The 24536-nt window shown below is 37.2% G+C and overlaps 1 protein-coding gene across 3 annotated transcripts in view; it reads right to left on the bottom strand.

Annotated features, from left to right (window-relative positions):
* The window catches only part of DOP1A (DOP1 leucine zipper like protein A), a 109920-nt gene that overhangs the window by 17344 nt on the left and 68040 nt on the right, over positions 1 to 24536 (bottom strand). For all 3 annotated transcript variants that reach the window (XM_082668611.1, XM_082668609.1, XM_082668610.1), the window contains 12 exons: positions 22802 to 23423; positions 21901 to 22175; positions 20651 to 20803; positions 17028 to 17128; positions 15394 to 15653; positions 11866 to 13855; positions 10927 to 11038; positions 10638 to 10820; positions 9101 to 9226; positions 4162 to 4296; positions 1362 to 1417; positions 107 to 211 (listed from right to left, as the gene is read on the bottom strand). In XM_082668611.1, coding sequence (XP_082524737.1) covers positions 107 to 211; positions 1362 to 1417; positions 4162 to 4296; positions 9101 to 9226; positions 10638 to 10820; positions 10927 to 11038; positions 11866 to 13855; positions 15394 to 15653; positions 17028 to 17128; positions 20651 to 20803; positions 21901 to 22175; positions 22802 to 23423 — 4118 coding nt within the window. The remainder of the gene's footprint in view (positions 1 to 106; positions 212 to 1361; positions 1418 to 4161; positions 4297 to 9100; positions 9227 to 10637; positions 10821 to 10926; positions 11039 to 11865; positions 13856 to 15393; positions 15654 to 17027; positions 17129 to 20650; positions 20804 to 21900; positions 22176 to 22801; positions 23424 to 24536) is intronic.

Genomic DNA, 24536 nt, shown 5'->3' with positions numbered 1-24536 from the left:
ATGAGAAGGTAGACGTCACACAGTCACCCAAAACATGTTATTCAGCAATCAGACAATGAACATTATTCATTTATTTGAAATCATATTTTTAAGTGAAATTGCTTACCCAAGTATAAGAAACTGCCCTGGGGCTGGAAGGCTCAATTGTATGGAGTCTTTCAGAAGTATCAACAATGATGCCCAGCTATCCACTAAATTGGGCACTGGAATTCTGCAAGATAAACATAGCTTCTATATATAGAGAAAGCCAACATCAACTTTAACTTTCCCTATATTTCCCCGTCTTTACCATATTTTCCTACTACTTTCTCTGAAACATTTCCTGAATTTTTATAGACTGTGATAGAACATTTCTAAAAGCTTTATATTTTCTACTAATATTATATATAAAAAGGAAACCAAGCACACTGAAAATATCCAGTGTAAATTATTAGTCTAGAAATTCTGCTGTATAGAAATACCAATTTTTAATCACATGGACTCTCAAAAGTAAACTACAACTGCAATACAACTGCAATAAATCTCTGCCATCATAGTTACCTACTCAATCCTATTCTCTCCACATCTCTCTTGGCTCTTTTGCCTTCACCTATGAGTCTCTATCTCACCTAAGGGAGAGCCGTCAATCTATCCTGAATATCAATCACCTCTAGAGAAATTAAGATTATTACCTCTGTTTCCGGCTGACCTTAACCCTAACTCCTCTCTATGTAACCTAAATTCAGCTTTTAGGCAGTCCTTGCACTAAATCACAACCAGTTTAACCTAACTTTATAAATGTTAATCATAGATCACAGACGGTTGCCAAGCTTGATGATTAAAATGGAAACTACCCTATACGGGAGGATTAAGATTCAGGTTCTTAAGTAAGAAGTTTATCAAAACTCAAATCAACTAACTTCTGTTCAGTTGTCAGTTAAATGCAAAACTGGAATACCACAAAAAGAAGGTATTTTCATATCATCATTCCTAACATTAAAAACAGATTAGATTACCATGTGTTCGCCTATATCAAAATAATGGATTTAGTGGCAGTAGGCATGGTTTCAAGAGTAGGATATAGCTTTTCATTCATATGTAAATGATTTTCTTACAATTCACTGTTTTAATGTCCAGTGTATCTTTAATACACTTAGGTGTTTATGTTCCTAGGATTTGCATGACTGGGTCATTAAGAGACCAATGACCTTTATTAGTATATCCGTAAACAATGTTTTTCTGTTTCTACTATTAGTTCTTTTAGTTTTAGAAGGAAAAAAATAAGCAACTTCTTGAAAGAATTCAGGTGCTTTTCTCCTATATTTCCTAACTTTTATACACTGCTAAATGAAATGAGGAGAGATCCACATCAGTTATCTTACCTTTGAATGTAAGCATAGAAAAACTGAAGCATGCAGACTTCCAGAGAAAGATGTTTCTATAAACAAAAGAAATCAGTTTTATAGTGAAGAAAAATGCTGCCTCTCCTTTTCATAGTTGCAACTACTCTGTATTTTACTGCCAATTTTAAATTAAAAAATGAAAAGCAAACAAAATCAAACACTAGGTTGTCATAAAAACCACACAGCTCTCTTCCATGTAGTAGGGAAAACACAGAACAAAAGCTATTTAAAAAGTTGAAAATGGACAGAAGAAATCAAACTATTCTCAGTCCCCCGCCCCAATCCCATAGCCGAAGTTGATACCCCAGTCATTACTTTTAATGATCCATTCACTCTGTAAGCGTCAACACTATTTTTATTTTAATCAGCCTATGCTTGGCTGGGGCTATCAGAATTAGGTTGAAAGTTTTTATGAAATGGGAATTTAAATCTATTTTACCACACGTTTCTGTTAAATTAGTGTAGTTGTCCCAAATTTGAACTAACTCCTAACAGCCTAAAATGTAATCTTTAACTAAAGGTAGTGCTGAGTGTAACATATAATAAAAAGAACACAACTGTCCTTAAAAATCAGTAACTGGCAAGAAAATAATACTGATGTCCACTAAAATTTACCAATTCGTTACTTTTTAGTATGAACTATTCCCTTGAAAACTTCCCCTTTTACCATATAAAGAAAAATTCAGAATTTAGTATATTGAGAGCAGGGGGCGCAGCAGGTGAGGTGTAGAATTTGCTCTTATTTGTTTTTATATCCTTCACACTTAGCCCAATATCTCGGGCACAAGTAGATGCTCAAAATATTATGCTGAATTGAGCTTTCACATGCAAATTTAAAATCCTACCACAAATGCCCCAGAGGTGATTTCAGAACAGTAAGGAAATTGTTAAAAAGTTAATAGGAGGATTAATCTCCAAAACATACAAGCAACTCATGCAGCTCAATATCAAAAAAACAAACAACCCAATCCAAAAATGGGCAGAAGACCTAAATAGACATTTCTCCAAAGAAGACGTACAGATTGCCAACAAACACATGAAAGAATGCTCAACATGATTAATCATTAGAGAAATGCAAATCAAAACTACAATGAGATATCATCTCACACCAGTCAGAATGGCCATCATCAAAAAATCTAGAAACAATAAATGCTGGAGAGGGTGTGGAGAAAAGGGAACCCTCTTGCACTGTTGGTGGGAATGTAAATTGATACAGCCATTATGGAGAACAGTATGGAGGTTCCTTAAAAAAACTAAAAATAGAACTACGATACAACCCAGCAAACCCACTACTGGACATATACCCTGAGAAAACTATAATTCAAAAAGAGTCATGTACCAAAATGTTCATTGCAGCTCTATTTACAATAGCCAGGACATGGAAGCAACCTAAGTGTCCACCAACAGATGAATGGATAAAGAAGATGTGGTACATGTATACAATGGAATATTACTCAGCCATAAAAAGGAACGAAACTGAGTTATTTGTAGTGAGGTGGATGGACCTAGAGACTGTCATACAGAGTGAAGTAAGTCAGAAGGAGAAAAACAAATACCGTATGCTAACACATATATATGGAATCTAAAAAAAAAAGAAAAAACAGTGATCAGAAGAACCTAGGGGCAAGACGGGAATAAAGATGCAGACCTATTAGAGAATGCACTTGAGGACACGGGGAGGGGGAAGGGTAAGCTGGGACAAAGTGAGAGAGTGGCATGGACATATATACACTACCAAATGTAAAATAGATAGCTAGTGGGAAGCAGCCGCATAGCACAGGGAGATCAGCTCGGTGCTTTGTGACCACCTAGAGGGGTGGGATAGGGAGGGTGGGAGGGAGAGAGATGCAAGAGGGAACAGATATGGGGACATATGTATATGTATAACTGATTCACTTTGTTATAAAGCAGAAACTAACACACCATTGTAAAGCAATTATACTCCAATAAAGATGTTAAAAATAAATAAAATAAAAATAAACTCATGGTAGGAAAAAAAAGTTAATAAGGACACTGGCTATTCACACACACAAGTAATACACTCTTCAGGCAACAGAAAAAATAATATTTTCAGGTATGTGTAATAATTCTTTTAAGGAAGTGATTAGGTCTATTTTGCCTTGGCTTAAAATCTAATGTTTTCAGTTGGTAAATAGTTTTTAAGAAAATAGGACCTCTTAGTGTTCTGGAACAAAGAGCAAAAAAAGTAGAGAAGTCCATAACTTTAGTAATTTGTAGACTTTTATGTCTGCCTAGCTAGAGACAATGCATTGTGAATGTAGAGACTCCGTTACTCATTTTTTGGCAGCCCTCGCACAGCACAGTTTGTACATGGTCAAGAAATGACACTGACTAGCACTAAGGTTATGGCAAAATGTGGGGAGTTTACAGACTTGAGACATTCATTCTGAAGAGAATGCAGTATGAAGCTGTGAAAAAGGCAACAACTGAGGTAAACAGACCTTGAGCTCTGGCTTCTGTGCTCTTCCTTTACATGACCAGAAAAATCTCACCTAAGAATTTGGTCCCACAGCCCCTAACTGCCTTAGACGTACATCTGGAGAGCTACAAGCAGTGAACTGCTCTTCACTGGCCACAGGGATGATCACACAGCAAGTCACTGCAGATGCTGAGAACTGTTTTTATTAGGGTGATTCGAGGAACACATGCAGTCATTTCTGCAATCCTTTTAAATAAAAGTATGTATTGTACAAAAAATATCTTACCTACCAGGGTCATTTCCGAAATACAACTGTCAACAAATCAAAGTTCTTCTTACCTTGTCCTTGGCTATGGCTGGCGGCTGCTTTAAAACTTCCTTCACCGTCTGTATGACAGTTTCTGCTCTCATGACACTGATTGAACGAACCAGTTCTACTAGTAAGAGCTGTTCTTCACTGGCTGCAGGAATAACCTGGAGAACACATCATTGTATTCACTTATGTACGTGTATATTTAAGTCTTTTAAGACACATCACAGAATCAAGAGAATATTTTATGGCCTCTTCTTTAGGTAAAATTTCTTTTTTTATCCATATAATACCTGTACCTCATTTCAAAAAATCAAATAGGACAACAAGCCTTTTAAGACAAAATAGCAGTGCCCTCGCACTTCTCATGCCCCAAAGCAACAATGCTCAGCTCTTAGCTCTTTTCTATCATTTCTGAGTAATATACACTCTTATTACTTTTCCTACTTCACCATATTTTCTTTAATTTTACACATCATCTACTGACTTCCTACTTTAGAAGACAAAGGTTTAGCTCTCTTACACTTTTCTCCCTATCCTCCCAACGTAGTTACATCATAACTTCATTTAAATCAACATCTAGGGTTCACATGACTACTTATGGTTATGCTGTGTATTATCACTGCATGTCTTTTCTTGTATGACTTTTTGTTTTCCCTAGAGTTAAACTGTTTTCTTTTGCCAATCTTTAAAATAGTTTTCATTATTCATTCCAATGATAAGGTTCAACGAGTCTAGATTAATAAAATAATTTGCCTCAAAGAAATATGATTGTTTTTAATTTAATTTTTTAAGGACTTCCACAAAGAAACACTGGATGTGATGAACTATGTATGCACTTTCATTCATTTCAGAGTTGTTTATGATATGAAGAATTATTTATGCTTATTTTGTATATAAGTTTCCTCTTTGCACTAAAATCATGACGAAAAAAATAAAAGATGTATGAATAATTGTATATCAACCAGCAGATGGATGAAATAAATGAATATACATCAAAGGAATACAATACCCGTATTCATAATATTTTATATGTAAATGTGTTTAAAATTCTGATAGTATATACAAGAAAACATGGTTATCATTAAGCAGTATGACTTCAGTTGGATTTTTCTACCTTTATAAAAAAAACTTCCTTAATTGTCACAATGTGTTTAATAGAAGTGTGTGTGCACATACACGTGCATTTGTGTGTTTGCACTATTTTTGTTTGCTTGGTTTTCTCTATCACATGTTCATCCACAAACATGCCAAAGACGGTAAATGTCCTGTAATTGCGTATTCAAAAACATCAGATAATTAATCTCTCTACCTTCTACTTGGGTTGGTACTCTCTAGGCTTGCTATACAGTATCATCTTGATATCTCTCCTGTGACCATCAGTCTTAAAGATTCCCTTTCCTTTTCTTCTGTGTCGGAACTCCTATTTCTTGGACCCCATGTTGCCTTCTTTCTTGTTTTTTTCCTCCTCTGGTGGAGATACATCTTACAATAGCTGAGAAAGGGTGAACTGATCACAATTTTTTTGTTTTTTTGAGACACTTCATGGTCAAAACTCACTTGAGTGACAGTTTGGCTCGGTTAGAATTATAGATTGAAACTAATTTTCCCATCATAATTTCTAGTGCTGCTGTTGACAAGTCTTATCATTATTCCATTGAATATGACCAGTATTTTCTCTTTAGAAGACTGTCAGATCTTTTTTTTTAATTTCTTTTTTATTTTTATTTATTTTTTTGCGGTACGCGGGCCTCTCACTGTTGTGGCCCCTCCCGTTGCGGAGCACAGGCTCCGGACGTGCAGGCTCAGCGGCCATGGCTCACGGGCCCAGCCGCTCCGCAACATGTGGGATCCTCCCGGACCGGGGCACGAACCCGTGTCTCCTGCATCAGCAGGCGGACTCTCAACCACTGCGCCACCAGGGAAGCCCCTGTAAGATCTCCTTTTTATCTTCGGTGTTTTGAAATTACTTGCTGATCTTTGTGTAGACATATCTCTTTTTACAGTGCCTGCAGCAACTCATTTCCTTCATTTCTGCGGGATTTCCTTGTACTATTTCTTAGATACTTTTCTTCCTTCATTTTTTCTATTCCTTCTTTCTTCAAAAAGATCTTGAGCCTCCGGTATCATTTCCGTAATTTTTAAATCTCCTTTCACCTATTTTCCATATCTCTAAATTTACATCCTATATTTGGTATTTATCTACTTTCACTTTCTAACCCTTATAACTGATTTTGTTTTGCTTCTGCTATAAAATTTTTTAACATTCAAGATAACTTAAAAATTTTGCAATAGTCTTTCTTATCTCTTCTTATTTCATGGATGCAATATGGTTTTACCTCTTGAAGGACATTATTATTATTTACATTTTCTTCTGTTACATGCATTGTTTCTTTTGACTTTCTCTATTTAGTTGTTTCGGTCTTTGTCTAATTTTTTGAGACTTTCTTCATATGAGTTGGCTCTCTATCAATTTTAAATGTGAGTAATAATAATATAACTATATATATATTTACAGAGTGCTTATTAAGTGCTGTGCATTGGTAAGTGCCACATATATAGTTTTCCTTCTTCCCTTCCTCCCTCTCTCTCTCTCTCTCACTTTCTTTCTGATTCTCACAACCCCATGAAGTAGTACTGCTACCCTGAAGAAGTCATATAGTTAGTGAGTGGAGAAGTCAATATTTGAACCCCAGAGATCTGGTTTCAAAGTCTGCACTCTTAACAACTATGCTACTATTGCCTTTCAAAAAGAAAGTAAAACATGATGGGAACTCAAGCATTTGTGCACAGGACTACTGGATAGGTGGGCCTTCCTGTGTGGTGATAGCAGCCTAGTTTGTTTTTGCTAGGAGACTCAAAAACTTCAGTAGCTATAGATCTTTTTTCTTGGTCAGGTCATTTTCCTAGAGAGGAATCCTCCAAACTGCTACCTGAGGGACACAGTAACTTCCTGCCATCTCACTGGGGTGAGGGTGATTCCCATTTTTCAAAATGTAGACTTTTGAATGCTGGTTTCAGCATGAAGTCTAATTTCTACTTGTGTCAACCTTATGCCCTTGGGTCAAGAGCCCCTCTTTTTTTTAAAAATTAATTAATTAATTTTTGGTTGCGTTGGGTCTTTGTTGCTGCGAGCAGGCTTTCTCTAGTTGCGGTGAGCGGGCGCTACTCTTCATTGCGGTGCACGGGCTTCTCATTGCAGTGATTTCTCTTGTTGTGGAGCACGGGCTCTAGGCGTGTGGGCATCAGTAGCTGTGGTGCGTGGGCATCAGTAGTTGTGGTGCGTGGGCTCAGTAGTTGTGGCTCGTGGGCTCTAGAATACAGGCTCAGTAGTTGTAGCGCACGGGTTTAGTTGCTCTGCAGCATGTGGGATCTTTCCGGACCAGGGCTCGAACCCATGTCCCCTGCATTGGCAGGTGGATTCTTAACCACTGCACCACCAGGTAAGCCCAAGAGCCTCTCTCGATAAACTCTTCACATAGTAAACTTGACTCCAGTCTCCTGATGGGATAGGGTAAGAGAAGTGGGTGGTTGGTTGCTTGGGTTGGGAAAAAGGGATCTATAAACTCTCAATCAGTCCTCCAGATTTCAGCCCCATCCTAACTCTCTGCCTTTAAGAAGTACCTGATACTTCTACTTCCAGAAACTGTCTATAGTTTTTACAGTGGGAATTGAACCCCTTCTTGCAGCAACTTAGTAGAGCAGAGAAGCTGATACTGATATCTAAGTCAATTACAACTCAGACACGTGTTTTTCATCTTGCAAAATTTTGTTGACTCTTATTTTTTTGTGGTGACCTCTCCCAATTTCTTTGTCATTGTGGGTTTTGCCATTAAAAATTTTTTTACTCTCATTTTTGGGAAGAAAGCAGAGAAAAATGCATGTGTTCATTATGCCATATTAAACCACGTGTGCTTGACTGATTTTAAATAGTCTAGGATCTCAGTTCTGTCCAATGTAATATCTACTACTGAATCCTCACATGCAAAATGTCATATAAGTGGGAATGTTTATTTTTATTACTTTAGATATGTCAGCCTATATGTAATGTGAAATCAGCACAAAAATAAGATTAGAAACCTTTAGCTGGACAAATCATATATCTTATGGGAACATAAATTATTTAATAGCCTTAGTATTCTAATGAGTTAGTATTTATATCCAATCTAGAACACTTTTTTGAGCTTTTTTTCTTTTCAGATTAAAAAAATTTATTAATTTCATTTATTTTTGGCTGCATCGGGTCTTAGCGGTGGTACGTGGGATCTTTTTGTTGCGGCGCGCAGGCTCCTCTCTAGTTGTGGCGCGCGGGTTTCTCTCTAGTCGTGGCGCATGGGTTTCTCTCTAGTCGTGGTGCACGGGCTCCAGAGCATGTGAACTCTGTAGTTGCGGCATATGAGCTCTCTGGTTGTGGTGCGCAGGCTTAGTTGCCCTGCAGCATGTGGGATCTTAGTTCCCCAACTAGGGATCGAACCCGCATCCCGTGCATTGGAAGGTGGATTCTTAACCACTGGACCACCAGTGAAGTCCAAGAACACTTTTTTGAGCTTTCATACCCACAAAGCAACAAAATTTTCACATACATAATCCAAAGACAACATATGAATTACATTTAGAAATGATTTAAGAGGTCACGTTGTAACAAAAAACTAGTCAAGATGAAAATTTCTCTCCATATTCTTGCCCTGTACCCTGAATGACTATCATTTAAAAAACATATTGCATTATATTACCATTTCTATGTAAAATACAGCTACAGTTTTAATATTACATTAATTACCTGTCTTCACATAAAATATCTTTTACATTTATTTAAGAAATTTAGGCAATATATCATTATCTAAACCTGTACACAAACTTGTTGCCTTTCCACCACCCACCCTATCCCAGCCCCACTGCAACTAATGGAGAATTGAAAATCAGCATGTGCTCACCATATGCTTACCAAATGAAAAGACAAATACATACCTTGGTCCTAGTGGTGGTTTTGTTCTGTCTTCTTTCATTCCATACAAAGGCGATGGCAGCCATAAAGTGAACACCATGATTCATTGAAATGGGCCCCAATAATTCTAGGATCTGCTGTCTCAAGTTCTACAAAAATTTAAGCAAATGACAAGTGAATTAAAAATTATGGAAGCATTAATAACTGCACTTTTAGTTTTTCTTGAAATAATATACAGAACTTGTATGTTTTACTACCTACATAATGGTAGAGGAAACTTTAATAGTGTTAAGAGATGCAACCATGGTCATTTTAATTCAAAAGGAAAAAAAAACCCCTATAATAGTTGAATCCAAACATCAGGACTTAAATACAATTTTCTAATGATTTCTACCCTTCCCCCGCAGTGCCCGGTGTGCTCCCATGACTCCCAGATCTAGGAAGTCAGGTCTAGGAGCAAGATGAGGTAATTGAGGGATATCAATTTGGCAACCTGCCATAGCCTAACACGCTTTTAAACATTCACATAATTTCCCTCTAAATATAAAGTAGAAAATTTGGAAAATACCTAAGAGTATAAGAAGAAAAACACTTTTATTAAATCAACGATTAACCTCATCATATTAAGATAATCACTATTAACACGTGAATTTTCTTTATTCCTTTTTCTGCAGATAAATTTTTTTTACATAATTAGAAATACAATATTTGTTTAATTATGTAACATCCCTGTTCCACTAAACTTTTAAGCACTTTCCATCCACTAAGAATTCTTCAAAACCACGACATTAGTGGCTCCATAATATATAACACTGAACAGATAATTTATTTAGTCATTTCCTTATTGTTTAGGATCTCTCTTTTTTCTACCATTAGATAAGGCTATAATAAATATTTTATGTATATATTTACATAATTTTGATTACCTCAGAATTCATTACTAAAGTAGATTACTAGGTCAAAGACTATGAAACTTAAAGATCTCTGTACATATTGCTAAACTGTTTTCCAGGAGAGATTTGCATATTAAAATGTCAGCTTGAAATGTCCTAAAAAAAGGAACAAAGTTATAACATGTATGAATGAACCTCAAAAATATTATGTCACATGAAAGAAACTAGATACAAAAGACCAAATAATGTATAATTCCATTTACAGGAAATGGCCTGTAAGTGGTAAAAGCAAATCGATGTACAGAAAACAGATTAGTGGTTGATTGTGGTTAGGGATGGGAACCGAGGGGCTGCAGATGGGCAGGAGGCCTCTTCTGTGGTGAGGGGTGCGCTCAAACGTTAGGTTGTGGAGACAGTACTACAGCTCTGTACATTTACTAAAAAACAAAACAAACACAAACATTGAATTATGTATGCTTAAAAAGAGTGAATTTTGTGTTATGTCATCTCAATAAAACGGCTAAAAAAATTACTTGATAACTAATTACACAATCCATGCAGAGAATCATAAATACTACTCAAATTATTCACAAATTCAGAACATAATCTTTGGGAGAATCCTCAAATAGCCTCTTGAGCGCCAAGGGTGAAGTGTGAATCATCTAACCTTTGTGGCTCCAAGATTGATAGTGGTAACAGAGGCGGATGCAGCAATGGGTATCTTTTCCGAAGAATCGGCCTGATGCAGTGCACTCCAAAGCAGTGTCACAGAGGACATGATCATGTGAAGGATCGAGAGGATTCCACTGCGGGCTTCGAACAGGTGTTTCTGGTCTACATTGACCAAAAGCTATTGAAGTTGGGGGAAGAAAATGTATCACTTCCTGAGGATTACAAATGGGACTTATTAGGCCTCATAATCTTTAAAAAGCAGTCAAATATTTGTGCAGTCTTACTTGGTGATACTGGGTAGTGGGGTCCAACAAACAGTAGTGGATAATGGCTGTGATCCCTTCCAAAAGGGTAAGAATCATATCTGGTGGAATAATTGATGCCATCCACAGAGGCCTGAAATAAAATGTATCCATTTGAACACAAGTTCTGTGAAAGAGAAGTTTGTGTTTTATCAGTAGTAAATGTCCAGCATGTGACAGGCACACAGTAAGTGCTCAATAAATATTATATAAATAAATAAGTGAATAAATTAGGAGCTTTTATATCCTCATCTAATAAAATAAGTGAGTCACATTAAATGTACTAAAGTTCTTTTTGGATAATAAATTCTACACAAAATAAATACAGCCAGTAAATCTCTAGCAACCATGTAATGGCAGGCATATCAATATTAAAGGATACAGGCAGTTTTCTTATATTTTATATCTAGTACCTGAGATTATACAGGAGATAAACCAGACACTAGTCTATTAAACATCTGGATAATTTTGACAGATTAATTTTGAACATGGCCTGGGGATACAGATAAAATTCACCACCAAACTGAAAATCCTGAATGAGAAGTAAAATCAGATGGGAAAAGATTTGTAATTTTAAATTAATTTTAGTGTGAAATTAATTTGCACTTAGATAAAGATATCAGATAAAACCAGGGAGACCCTTTGCTGAGCTTTCTATTACTTTTGCCAGCTCTGTTAAGAGCATCAAAATTAATTTCAGCTCTTAGGAGAAAAAAGTCCTGTTTATATATTCCTTGTTTTCCACTCCTGATTCTTTTGTTGATACTCTTCCTCAATGTTCTTTATGAAAATAAGATACTGTTTGTAACCTAATGAGAACCACTAATTTACTTCCCCAAACTGCAACTGACTTACTAGATGATTAAGCAGTAATATATGTAAAAAATGTTAATAATGACAAAATTAAAAATCAACCCTTACCTACTATCAGATAATCCTGTTTCATATTTGTACTGTTGAATAAGGTTATCTAGATTTCTGCAAAGCTGTAGTGTCACAGAAACAACCACTCTCTGTAGAACTTTTCCCATGTAAGGCAGAGTAGATGTGATTAAACCAATCCATTGTGGGTGCATCTTACAAGCACAGTGCTGATGTAAAGCTCGTATCACCGCACAGAGGAACATGCCTTGAGATGTGATTGGCTGGGCATGCAAATACTGAAGAGAAGTCATGGGCTGATGGGGATTGATGTGTTCCAGATCAGATACCACAAAATCAAAACCTGTTTCATTCTCTTCAGGGATAGTCATTACCCTGTGTTCTAGAACAATGAGCCTCTGAAGCACTTTAAGAAGCTGTGACTGGAGTGTGCTGCCATTGTCAAATTCATCTTCTGAGAAATTGATCAGGCTGTCCTCTGAGAAACCTTCTTCCACAGCAACCATGTTCTTACCTGCCATCTTTTCACTGTGCCATTTCTGTGCACTAAAGATAGAAGACAGCAAACAGTGAAGAATCACTTTCTGAACTTTGCACTTAGATAACATATCAGAGATAAAACTAGGGAAACCTTTCGCAGAGCTTTCGATGACTTTTGCCAGCTCAGTAAAGAGGAGTGTCAAAATTTCGATGCTCATCATCTGCATGTTTCGATTGCCTATTAAATCTTGTGACGTGACCTTGACATGAGTTGGGTAATGGCTACGCATATAATATAAGCAGAGGGAAATAAGGATTTCTATGTACATAGAACTCCGGAAATTATGATTCGAGTCCACAGGAATGTGACTATAAAAATCTTTGCCCATAACAGAAATCCGGTGTCTGGCCAATAGGTTCTGAAGCAGAGACAGCTGAGGAGTATATGCATTATTTACACTCGTGGTTGAAATGGCGTTTACAAAAGCAATGGGGTTAGTTTTCAAGATGGCCTTGATGGCAGAAAAAGCATACAGAGTCCTTGATGAATCATACAACTGCAGATACAAAAGCACATGTTGATAGAGTGGATGGATGTTGAAATTGGGAGATCTCCGTGAACCTGGAGAACCCATGTCACTCTCAATTTCGGAAATCTCTCCCTCTCCACAGCTATACCAGTTCTCTAAATCCAGACCATCACTAAAGAAAACACTGGTTTGTTTGAGTTTCTCACTTGAAGTTTTCTTCTTGTCATCATCCTTTTTTCTGGCAAGTTTTACTTTAGGTTTTGCTCCTGGTTGTTTACCTGACTCCTTAACAATTGTTTCTTTCTCTGAGACTTTTTCTGATAATTTTTCTTTGAAGCTGAACTGAATACTGCTGTGACTTCTCTGTCTAGATCTGGTTTCTGTAGCAGCAACAGAAGAGTCATGGAGAATCTGTGTGGTTCCTGAAATACAAGGTGAGGAGCTATTTCTGGAGATTCCATTTGGCACACACTCACAGCCTTCCTCTGCAGACACAGACAAAAACCGAGAATTTTCGTTACTCGGCAAAGCAATCTGACTCTGCTGAGCGGACTGGTCTTCACTTTTAATCATCTCCTCACCCGGATCTACATCGTTGTCCTTTGGGGGCATATCTTCAATTTCTAACTGAGATGGCACTGACGCAGATTCTGCTTCGAGGCCACTTACGACTTTACATATCAGGTCAAAGACTACCTGCTGAACATCATCATCTGGGGAGCCTGCGTTTGGCATCTGGGAATCCTCTTGTGCATTCACGTTTTCAGGATCAACTTCGTAACTCAAGTTGTCCCCACCAGAGGACTGAGAACATCCAGAGTCAGAACTCTGAAGTATTTCTATCTGTTGGTCTGGAAGATCAAAATCAGATACAACCATTGGAATTGTCTCACTGCTGGTACTTAGAAGGGACAGTCTGTCACTTAATGGATTAACAGTAAGACTGAAGTTCTCTATTTCATCCATGGTAAGCGTCTTTTCACCATTTCCTTTCGATGCAATGAGCTGTACTTGGCTTACTGGCATATGAGAAAAAGAGTAAAGGAAAAATATAAAATATATTAAAATAACTGAAATGTAGACTGAACAAGATTTTTAATCATTACTTTCATTACCTCCTTATATTTTCCTATTAAAATATTTATTAATATGCTAGACTTAAGTTAGAAAATTATGTAGATGACCATTAACTAGAATTTAATAGACAATTCAATACTAGAAGGCCTATTATTCAACTGAATTAAACAAAACAGCACATTTAACAGATAAAATATAAAACTTTGCCCTTATCCCCAAATACGACATCCTTTTAAAATCATTTAGTATATAGTTAATACATAAATACATAATCTTCTTGATTTTAATAAAATTCAACAAGCATTTATGAATTATATAGTTTGAGTAAGGCCCTAAACCAGGACAGGAGGGTGAAGTAAGGAAAAGACATCACTGTTCTCTCTAAGAAGTTTAAAACTAGCAGGGCATCACAAACATCCATTTCGGTACTTTTGTGGGGACATTCTTTTAGAGAGGCTTAGTTCCATGCAAGCAGTGCAAAATCAGATGCTTCAAATTTAGGAAAAGCATCATGACACCACAGGTGAGGTCTGAGAATGATCTCAGAGGACAGATGAGAATTCAGCTGACAGGCAGGAACTATGGCAGGCAAAGCGCTAACACAAGAGTTCTGGCAATAAGCAGGGTAGAGCATGTTCTTAGAAGATTCAGGGGAAGCAGTGGAAAGGTAGTTAGAGAAAGGAACCAAGGCTCTGTAGAAACACACTAAAGATGAAGTAGGAGCACGACAGTTTAGTTCTAGCTTAACCACTTACCAGCTGTGGGACTTCGAGAAAGCCACAGCCTTCTAAGCATCAGCTTCCTGCTCGGTCAAATGACCTTTCATTACTGACCTCCCAGGATTATTTGACAAGAGATACAAATGAAATATTGAGTCCTTTGTCCCTAAGGTACATTAACCTAACGGGGCCATTATCAGTGTATTACAGAGGGTATCATTTGGCAATTTGTGAAGTGTGGACTTTATTCTAGCAATAGAGAATATTTATCAAACACACTAGTCTCTGCACTAAATATGTCACAAACATTACTGTATCTGACATTCACAATGAAGCCCTGAGAGATGGGTATTATCATCCCTATTTTACAGATGAGGAAAATGATGCATGAAACATGAAGTGCATGAGAAGCTTACTAAGGATTCCCAGTGAAGTGTCTACAGAGCCTTGCAGGGCCAGCATTATAAACTCTGAAGGTTGTTTATTAATACTGAAGAACGTTTCTGACCAGAGCTGGGCTGAGTCCTCCCCTGAAAGAAGCAACTGATAACAGACATCTAAGTCCCCTGTGATGGTCACTGATAAGGTACATACTGACACAGCCCATGTGAGCACTGCTAGTCCATGAGGAGGGGAGAAAATCAGCGCAGGGAGAAATTCTCACGTTTGGTTCTCCTGACAATCACTGTTGTGTCCGCCTTTCATTTTATTTTAATAATTTAATTCTAAATAAAGTTGTTCTACTTCCGTGTGATATTCACCATTATTGCAGGAAAAGTTTTGCATGAAATGCTTGTCATTCTCTTCTCCGGGATAACAGGGGGCCTTATTCCAATAACGTTCTGCTTGTACCCGCTGCACTGAAACCCTCTGAGTTTTGGGATGAAGCAAGAGCAATAGCAGTGGTTCCAAAACTCTTGCAATATCATGTCTTTGCAGGACTTGGTTCAGCCAGGCTTGTCCCACAGAGCTGGTGGAACCATCGAGACTGTTAAGGCTATCTAACATGATGAACAGTGACCTACAATAAACACCAATAATTAAAACAAAGAGCAAAATACCTACTTTAATTTTAACACTCTAATTTTTCTAAAATTAACATTACGATAAGTTGTGTTTCTTGCTTTGAATTAACTATTTTAAAGTAATCATACTTCAGAATAACTTTTGACCACAGTATTTTAATAATCTTAATCCCCAGTCTCAGTAGATACAATAAGAAAGGAGAAATAGTTTTTTCTCTTTTCTTGTGTTTTTTGAAATTTCACAAGCATACATTACTTTTAAAAGAAAAATACTAAAAAACAGAAAAAAAAACCCTTAGACAATTAGTCTTGTTTTAGCAACATATTACTGTTCACATCACCAAATACTGAACCATCTGCAAGTCAACACTACTTTCATGTTGGTCTGTGCCCCACTGCGCCCATTCTCTTTACCAGTTGAAAGCAATGTGCTTAATTCAAGGTGAAAGGTGTGGAGGTATAGTTTGGAATCAGACAACCTAAGATTCAAATCTGGGCCATCCACTTCACCTCGTGTATAACGATCTTTGGCAAATCACTTAACTTCACTGGGGCCTTCACTGCCTCACGTGATGAGGACAGGCGGTCATTAAATTACAGATGGTATTTGTAAAGCACCTAGGCCCAGGGACCAGTTCATTACAGGGGTTCAACAGCAGACCGTTTTAAAATGGTGATGCTGCGTGAAATCACCAGCTGAAATAACATCCAGTAGAGTCCACATCTGATCCTGAGTGGGGCTTCAGTGTAGTTAGATTTGGGGCCACCTCTATGAGACTTGCTGGTGAGACTGCTATCTATGCCAATGTATGTAAATTTACCTATAAATGGCATCTCCTTGGAAGTTACTGCAAATCTCGTATTTGGGGTATGGGTCATCTATGTAGTCTAGACAAACTCTCAGGCAGTTAACTACAGATTGTTTTAATCCATGGAAGCACTTTGTCAGTATTTTTGCTGTAGATTTTAAGGTCTGGTTCAGGCAGAAGACTGAGAATGATTACTAGAGAAACACTTATACAATCTACTGTTTATATGAAATTTCACTGAATGTGAACTCAAGCAGGCTGTATCTGTTGCTGTAACCCTGACACCTAGAATGGCTCCTGGCACACAGAAGTAACTTGATGAAGTCATCCAATGAAAGGAAGGGGCACTGGGTGCTCCAGAGCATGAAAGGTGAAAATCTGTTAGATAAATGAAAATGCCATGCCTTTTAATACAGCTTAGATTTTAAAAAATAATTTATAAATTCTCTTTATAAAATCGCAAGTTGCTCTCTCCTATCCCTGCTCTCTCTCCCCTACCAAATAGGCCAGGGGATTCACAAAAAGAAACATTAAGATATCAGAATATAAAATGTAACCAACCTGTCAAAAGACCGTGCAAAAGATGAAGACTTATTTATATGGAGGTCCCTCGTTAGATGCCAAAGAACTGCAAATTTTGCATGTGCTTCCATCCTTATTTTCTGAGGATGAATATGAGAGATTATTTTATTATTCTTTGAAGGTATTAAGTGATTTTAGTATGAACAAAGTAGTTATTTAAGACAGAGTATTATGTTGTATTATGTTCAATGTTCACAGAACTCCAACACCCGATGAAATAAGCTGTGTTTTTTATGGAAGTAGAAAAGTGGAAAATACTTAAATATATAAAGAAATATTAAACCTAAAGGATCATCTCATGCTGCCACATAAGTTATTATTTAGTTTAGGTAATCAGTTTACTAGATTATTTTATAACAGGGGATGGAAAAACCTAATAATGTGCATGTTATGATATTCTGAGTATAGGAAGCACTTTCCCCCTCATTTTAATATATAAGTACACAGTAGTCAAAACCAATTTTATGGCACTATATACTTTGCTTTTGCTCCCAGAAATTACACATTAATCCCAAATGAATTTATCAACACCTAAAAAGCTGGTTTATTAGATTAAAAATTTTAAGGACCTAAAAAAATTATTTCTACAAGAAAAATATTATATCATTTTTGGGATTATTTGGAAAAGATTAACTGTTAAGATAACAATGGATAGAATAATGGAAAAATAAATTATTTAGAAAGACCAGTATTTCGTATTAGATAATGAAAATGTGTTAATGGAAATCACATAGAAATTGTTCTTGGATTGAAAGAATCAATATTGTGAAAATGACTATACTACCCAAAGCAATCTACAGATTCAATGTAATCCTTCCCAAATTACCAATGGCATTTTTTACGGAACTAGAACAAAAAATCTTAAAATTTGCATGGAGACACAAAAGACCCCAAATAGCCAAAGCAATCTTGAGGGGAAAAAAATGGAGCTGGAGGAATCAGACTCCCTGACTTCAGACTATACTACAAAGCTACAGTCATCAAGACAATATGGTACTGGCACAAAAACAGAAATATAGATCAATGGAACAGGATAGAAAGCCCAGAGATAAACCCACACACCTATGGTTAACTAATCTATGAGAAAGGAGGCAAGGATATACAATGGAGAAAAGACAGCCTCTTCAATAAGTGGTGCTGGGAAAACTGGACAGGTACATGTAAAAGAATGAAATTAGAACACTCCGTAACACTATACACAAAAATAAACTCAAAATGGATTAAAGACCTAAATGTAAGACCAGACACTTTAAAACTCTTAGAGGAAAACACAGGAAGAACCCTCTATGACATAATTCACAGCAAGATCTTTTTTGACCCACCTCCTAGAGTAATGGAAATAATAAAAAAAATAAACAAATGGGACCTAATGAAACTTAAAAGCTTTTGCACAGCAAAGGAAACTATAAACAAGATGAAAAGACAACCCTCAGAATGGGAAAAAATATTTTCAAATAAACGAACGGACAAAGGATTAATCTCCAAAATATATAAACAGCTCATGCAGCTCAATATCAAAAAAACAAACAACCCCATCCAAAAATGGGCAGAAGACCTAAATGGACATCTCTCCAAAGAAGACATACAGATGGCCAAGAAGCACATGAAAAGCTGCTCACCATCACTAATCATTAGAGAAATGCAAATCAAAACCACAATGAGGTATCACCTCACACCAGTTAGAATGGGCATCATCAGAAAATCTACAAGCAACAAATGCTGGAGAGGGTGTGGAGAAAAGGGAACCCTCTTGCACTGTTGGTGGGAATGTAAACTGATACAGCCACTATGGAGAACAGTATGGAGGTTCCTTAAAAAACTAAAAATAGAATTACCATATGACCCAGCAATCCCACTACTGGACATATACCCTGAGAAAATCGTAATTCAAAAAGACACATGCACCCCAGTGTTCACTGCAGCACTATTTACAATAGCCAGGTCATGGAAGCAACCTATATGCCCATCGACAGACGAATGGATAAAGAAGATGTGGTACATATATACAATGGAATATCACTCAGCCATGAAAAGGAACGAAATTGGGTCATCTGCAGAGATGTGGATGGACCTAGAGACTGTTATAGAGAGTGAAGTCAGTTAGAAAGAGAAAAACAAATATCGTATATTAACACATATATGTGGAATCTAGAAAAATGGTATAGATGAACTGGTTTACAGGGCAGAAAGAGAGACACAGATGTAGAGAACAAACGTATGGACACCAAGGGGGAAAGTGGTGGGGGGGATGGTGGTGGTGGGATGAATTGGGAGATTGGGATTGACATGTATACACTGATGTGTATAAAATGGATAACTCATAAGAACCTGCTGTATAAAAAAAAATAAATAAAATTTTAAAAAAACAGAGAAAAAGAAACTGTAATATTCCAAAAATTTTATAGTCTTCCTCCAGCATTTGTGGAATCCTTCAAGTAAAAGACCCCTGAAATCGGGATTGCGACTGTCTAAACTGTTTGTGATAGGTTAGAGGAGCACCTGCTTTTTCTGTGGGCCTAATAAATGTTTTTCCAGTGAAGCCTGTGTTTGTACATCAACCAACAGAAACATGTAAATAAAAGTAAGTAATAACAGATAGTTTTTTCCATGGATATATCTTTATTCAGAGCTTAGTATTTCTTTAAAATGAAATGTTATACAAGTAAACAGGTGTATAATTTGTCCTAGATTTATAATTAATGTAAAGCAAATTACTGCACTGAAATACAAGGCTCTATTTAAAATTTTCTGAACAATTCTGAAAGAGTGTGTTGAAGTAAAATTATAATTTTAACAGTTTTCTTGGAATAAGCTTTTCAGTCCTCTCATTTACTCCTTCATTTGCCAGGTCCCCCTGCAAAATGCTGCATTTACTCTACACAATGTCTTTTTGAACATAACCCATTCAATCTCACTAGCACTGAGAACTTTTCAAAATGAGGGCAATCCACTTCTAAAAGCTGTTCAATAAAATCTTCTTAAAATTAACGTTAGAGAGCAGATACAGGAAGACCACAAACTTCATTAAGTTACCCTGAACAGGTCAATCAGAATGATCGTTCTAGTTTCTTCTCAGGCCCAGTCATGACTCAGCCATCTTTACTCTAACTGACGTATGTATCACACTTCATATACATTAGGATACAAAATCCTTATTTTGGATGTTTATTATAAGGCAAATAATATAATCTCACATACTAACACTCTATAGCTCATAAATGTCATTTCACATATATTAGTTAATGTATCCACCAGTTTCATAACTGAGGCCACCGAATACATCTTTAAACAATCCAAGAACTTGGACCACCAACAACTCTAATCATCACTCCCCACAGGTGGTATCCTGAACCAAGAAATAAACCCAGCATTTGATTTTGGGTTCCTTGATTTTTCATATTACTGATGCTTATGTAAAGAACTTTCCTCTAAAAAGAATAGAACACATGTATTTTAAAGATTTGATGATCACGGAATGAATTCATATTATCTCTTATTCAGATACTAGATGAAATAATTTTCCTAGAGTTTCCTTAATTTACCTTTTAGTATAATACGAGCAGGAGGTAGGGTGGGCACAGGATAAGAAGAGAAGAATTTACCTTATCTTTATGGGTCAACTGCTGACTTATAACATCCTCACAGATGCTAGAAGAAGGAACCAAGTTATGTAATTGATAAAACAGTTCCACACTCTTCTGGTGGTGCTGAGGTGTCCCATCTCCCATCTGGTTCCACAATGTTAAAGCTACATGCTATTAAAAAAAGATGTAAAAGTCACAGTTACAAAATTGCAAATGGAAACTTATTTAACAGACATTTCCTATTAGGTACAAACAAGCCTCTGACTGCCAGACCTAGAAGGTCTTAATACTCATTATGCCACTGGAATGAGATTTAAAAGTGTAGCTTTCCATCTGTTCACTTTCTGGTCCAGGCTTTTAGAACCTCTTATGATAGTCCTTTAATTATATTTACCTTAAACAGCAGATATGTAATCACTTTTTACAGGGTCCAGATGAGACCCCATTTCACTATTTTAGAGATGTTTAGTGAAGTGATGCTAGAATATGTTATCTTTAAGAGGATATAAATCCCACATTGAAGGCACTGTAACGTTTACAGTTATATGCTGCAAAGTGATATATAATTCATAGTCCAAATATGCAGACTACTTAAAACGTACAAAATAGGTTGTATGTATTTCAGTGCTACATGTGTTAACACAGCACTTGATGATCTATGACAGCATTAATAAAAATGCAAGTCATCAGGGTTCACCACAACATTGTAGAACCCAACTCTAACCTAGCAGGAGGAACTATCTAGAGGGGCACAATAACTTGAAATTACATTAAAATTAAAAAAAATTTTTATATATAAATAGTCTACCTGCTTAAGTCAAATATACTTGATGTTCTTTCTATGTAGAGGATATCATATGTACTGTTGTGACAGAGATCAAAGACTGCATTTTTTTTTGAATGACATCATACATCACAAATGATCATCAGACAATTCAGAGTCAGAAAACTTTTTCTGGGTGTTTTGGAGAGCTGAGGTTGCACTCTACGAGAAGCAAAAGTGTCACAACCACTTTATCTGGAAATACATTTTACTGTATAAATGAACTTTTCTCTTTACCCTAATACTCCCCTCATCCTTATCTTTTTTCTCCTCACAAAACTGGGGAGAAGACCGGCCAAGCAGCACTGATCAAGTGTGGTGTCTTTTCCTATATGGTATGATATTAAGAGGTGTTTAATTAAGCCTGATTATCTTCTTTAAAATCTCTGCTATGCAAATTAGCTCAAGTATCATCTTAGTCATGAATGTATTCCTTAGAGCTCACCTTGAAAAATTCAGTCTTCTCAGCTATATATCTCAGATTGCCCGGAGTGAGGGGAGGTCTAATAACCACAGCTACTCTTCCCTGGTTTGGACTTAAGGGTTGTGCAGGCTCCACACTGTTGATGTTTTCCCCAGTGACCATGGCCACCGACTGAGTCAATCCTACCAGATCCATCACTAGTGAAATCGCAGCGCTCTGCACACTGCAATCACTTGCTTGGAGGCAAGCGGTCATCAGCGTCTGGAGCCACAGTGGAGGCTGCACGTGCTCCCAGTCTGAAACGAAAGCCGGAAGCCAACACGGTCCATCACACTGAACCTTTCACGCACACTCTATCTTCCAAGTTAATTTCAAAACAGAAAGCACTTCTACCAAATAACTTTAGGCCTTGCTCAGTGAACAAAACCATGGTTTCTCACTTAGACTAGAGCTTCAAGAAAATAAAGCAGCAACAGGAATTTCATAAGAATTTTTTAATATGTATTTTTCTTATGCAAGTCATACAACCTATTTTCTGTCCTAAAAAAAGTTTAGTAATCAATTAACATTATGTAGTACTCACTGTACTATGTGTGTGTACTATGTATGTGTGTGTGTGTATGTCTGTGTGTGTGTGTGTGTGTGTATATATATATATATATATATATAAAAATTTAAATGAAGGTAATCACATATGATGCTAGTCATAATAAAAGAAATCAGGAAATTTTCCAACATATCAATCTCCCCATAATGACAGTATTTCATTGAAAAAACATCTACAAATTAAAATAAAATTTTAAAAATTAAGAGGCTAAAAGAAATCCCAGTTTTAATATCTGAGCGTTCCTTAAAATAAAGGGGGAGGGGAAAGCATGCCATAAAAAATATTTTTAAATAAATAAAACAGAGATGACCTTACCAGTCTCTGATTTTTCAGAACATAACTCTGAAGTATGGTTCCCCTCAGCAATGTAAACTGGGAAGCTTGAGCACTCCAGGAAGAGCTGACAGGCAGCAAGGAAGGCAGAAAGGTATTCTTTTGAAGTTTTCTGTTTACTTATGTTTCTCTCTTTTACACCACTATGGGAATCCCTGTCCCAGTCTGAAGTCTCTCCTAGCTCTCGACTAAGATCCCCTTGATGCTCTGTAGCCAAAGCCTGAGAGAAAGAGTTACTCTGAATGATGTAGAGGTTGATAAGTCTGGTGAGAAACTGTTGGACATACTCCAAGCAGCACTGCATTGCAGTTTTTTGCACTGTCTTCCCACTTTGGGGTGCTGTCCCCTGAGTGACTAGGGAAGGGGGCTGGATGATAGTTTCTTCAGATCCCACAGTGGAGGCCGTTTCTGTTTCAGATGATGTGCTGCCAATTGGGATGGCAACTGCCTCCAGTCCCTCACTCAGTTCTCTATCGATGTCATCAGTTCGGTCTGCTTGATATTGTATGAACTCAGTGAATCCACTCTCTGAGGAGCGACTACTTGGTGGATTTTCTCCATCTTCAAACACTTCAGTAGGATTTTCAAGAGAAACTGATAATACCTGGTAGAGTGTAAAAAGAGCAGAAGGCTGAGTAACTAAATGTATTATATTAGAAATTAAAATTAAAAAGTCACATTTTGAAGGAAGTCAGCTTTAGATTTGACTTATTCACAACCTAATTCACATTTCACAACTTAATCTATACATATATATATATGGTTTTTTTTTGTTTTGTTTTGTTTTTTGCGGTATGCGGGCCTCTCACTGTTGTGGCCTCTCCTGTTGCGGAGCACAGGCTCCGGACGCACAGGCTCAGCGACCATGGCTCACAGGCCCAGCCACTCCGCGGCATGTGGGATCTTCCCAGACCAGGGCATGAGCCCGCATCCCCTGCATCAGCAGGTGGACTCTCAACCACCACGGAAGCCCTAATCTATATATTTGGTTGAATCTTAAAAAAAGAGTTTCTACAATTGATTCACATATCTATGCTAATAGGAAATACTGATACGGTTCTAATTAATACATTAATATAAAGCTATTCAATAAATATTTATTATTTGCTATATGCATAACTTAAGCTTAGGTTCTTGAGGACAAAATACGTATATGTAAAACTCTCTAGGATCTACATCCTTGTTTTCAAACTGCTAATAATTTATTCAATCTACTTCATGAAATCATTTTCCTAATGTCTAAACAATGCATGGAATGAGACATGTAAGATTAAAAAAATGACATTTTAAAAACTAGAAATAGGGTGACCTTCAAAATGGCAGAGAAGACATGGAGATCACCTTCCTCCCCACAAATGCATCAGAAATACATCTACATGTGGAACAACTCCTACAGAACACCTACTGAATGCTGGCAGGAGACCTCGGACCTCCCAAAAGGCAAGAAACCCCCCACGTACGTGGGTAGGGCAAAAGAAAAAAGAATAAACAGAGACAAAAGTATAGGGACGGGACCTGCACCAGTGGGAGGCAGCTGTGAAGGAGGAAAGGTTTCCACACACTAGGAAGCCCCTTCGTGGGTGGAGACTGCGGGTGGCAGAGGGGGAAGCTTTGGAGCCACGGAGGAGATCGCAGCCACAGGGGTGCGGAGGGCAAAGCGGAGAGATTCCCGCACAGAGGATTGGTGCCGATTGGCACTCACCAGCCCGAGAGGATT

This window comes from Grampus griseus (genome assembly GCF_964374135.1).
Source record: "Grampus griseus genome assembly, chromosome: 13".
NCBI classification, from domain to species: Eukaryota; Metazoa; Chordata; class Mammalia; order Artiodactyla; family Delphinidae; genus Grampus; species Grampus griseus.
The sequence above is the reverse complement of the archived record's forward strand: the minus strand, read 5'-3'. Positions and strand labels throughout refer to the sequence as shown.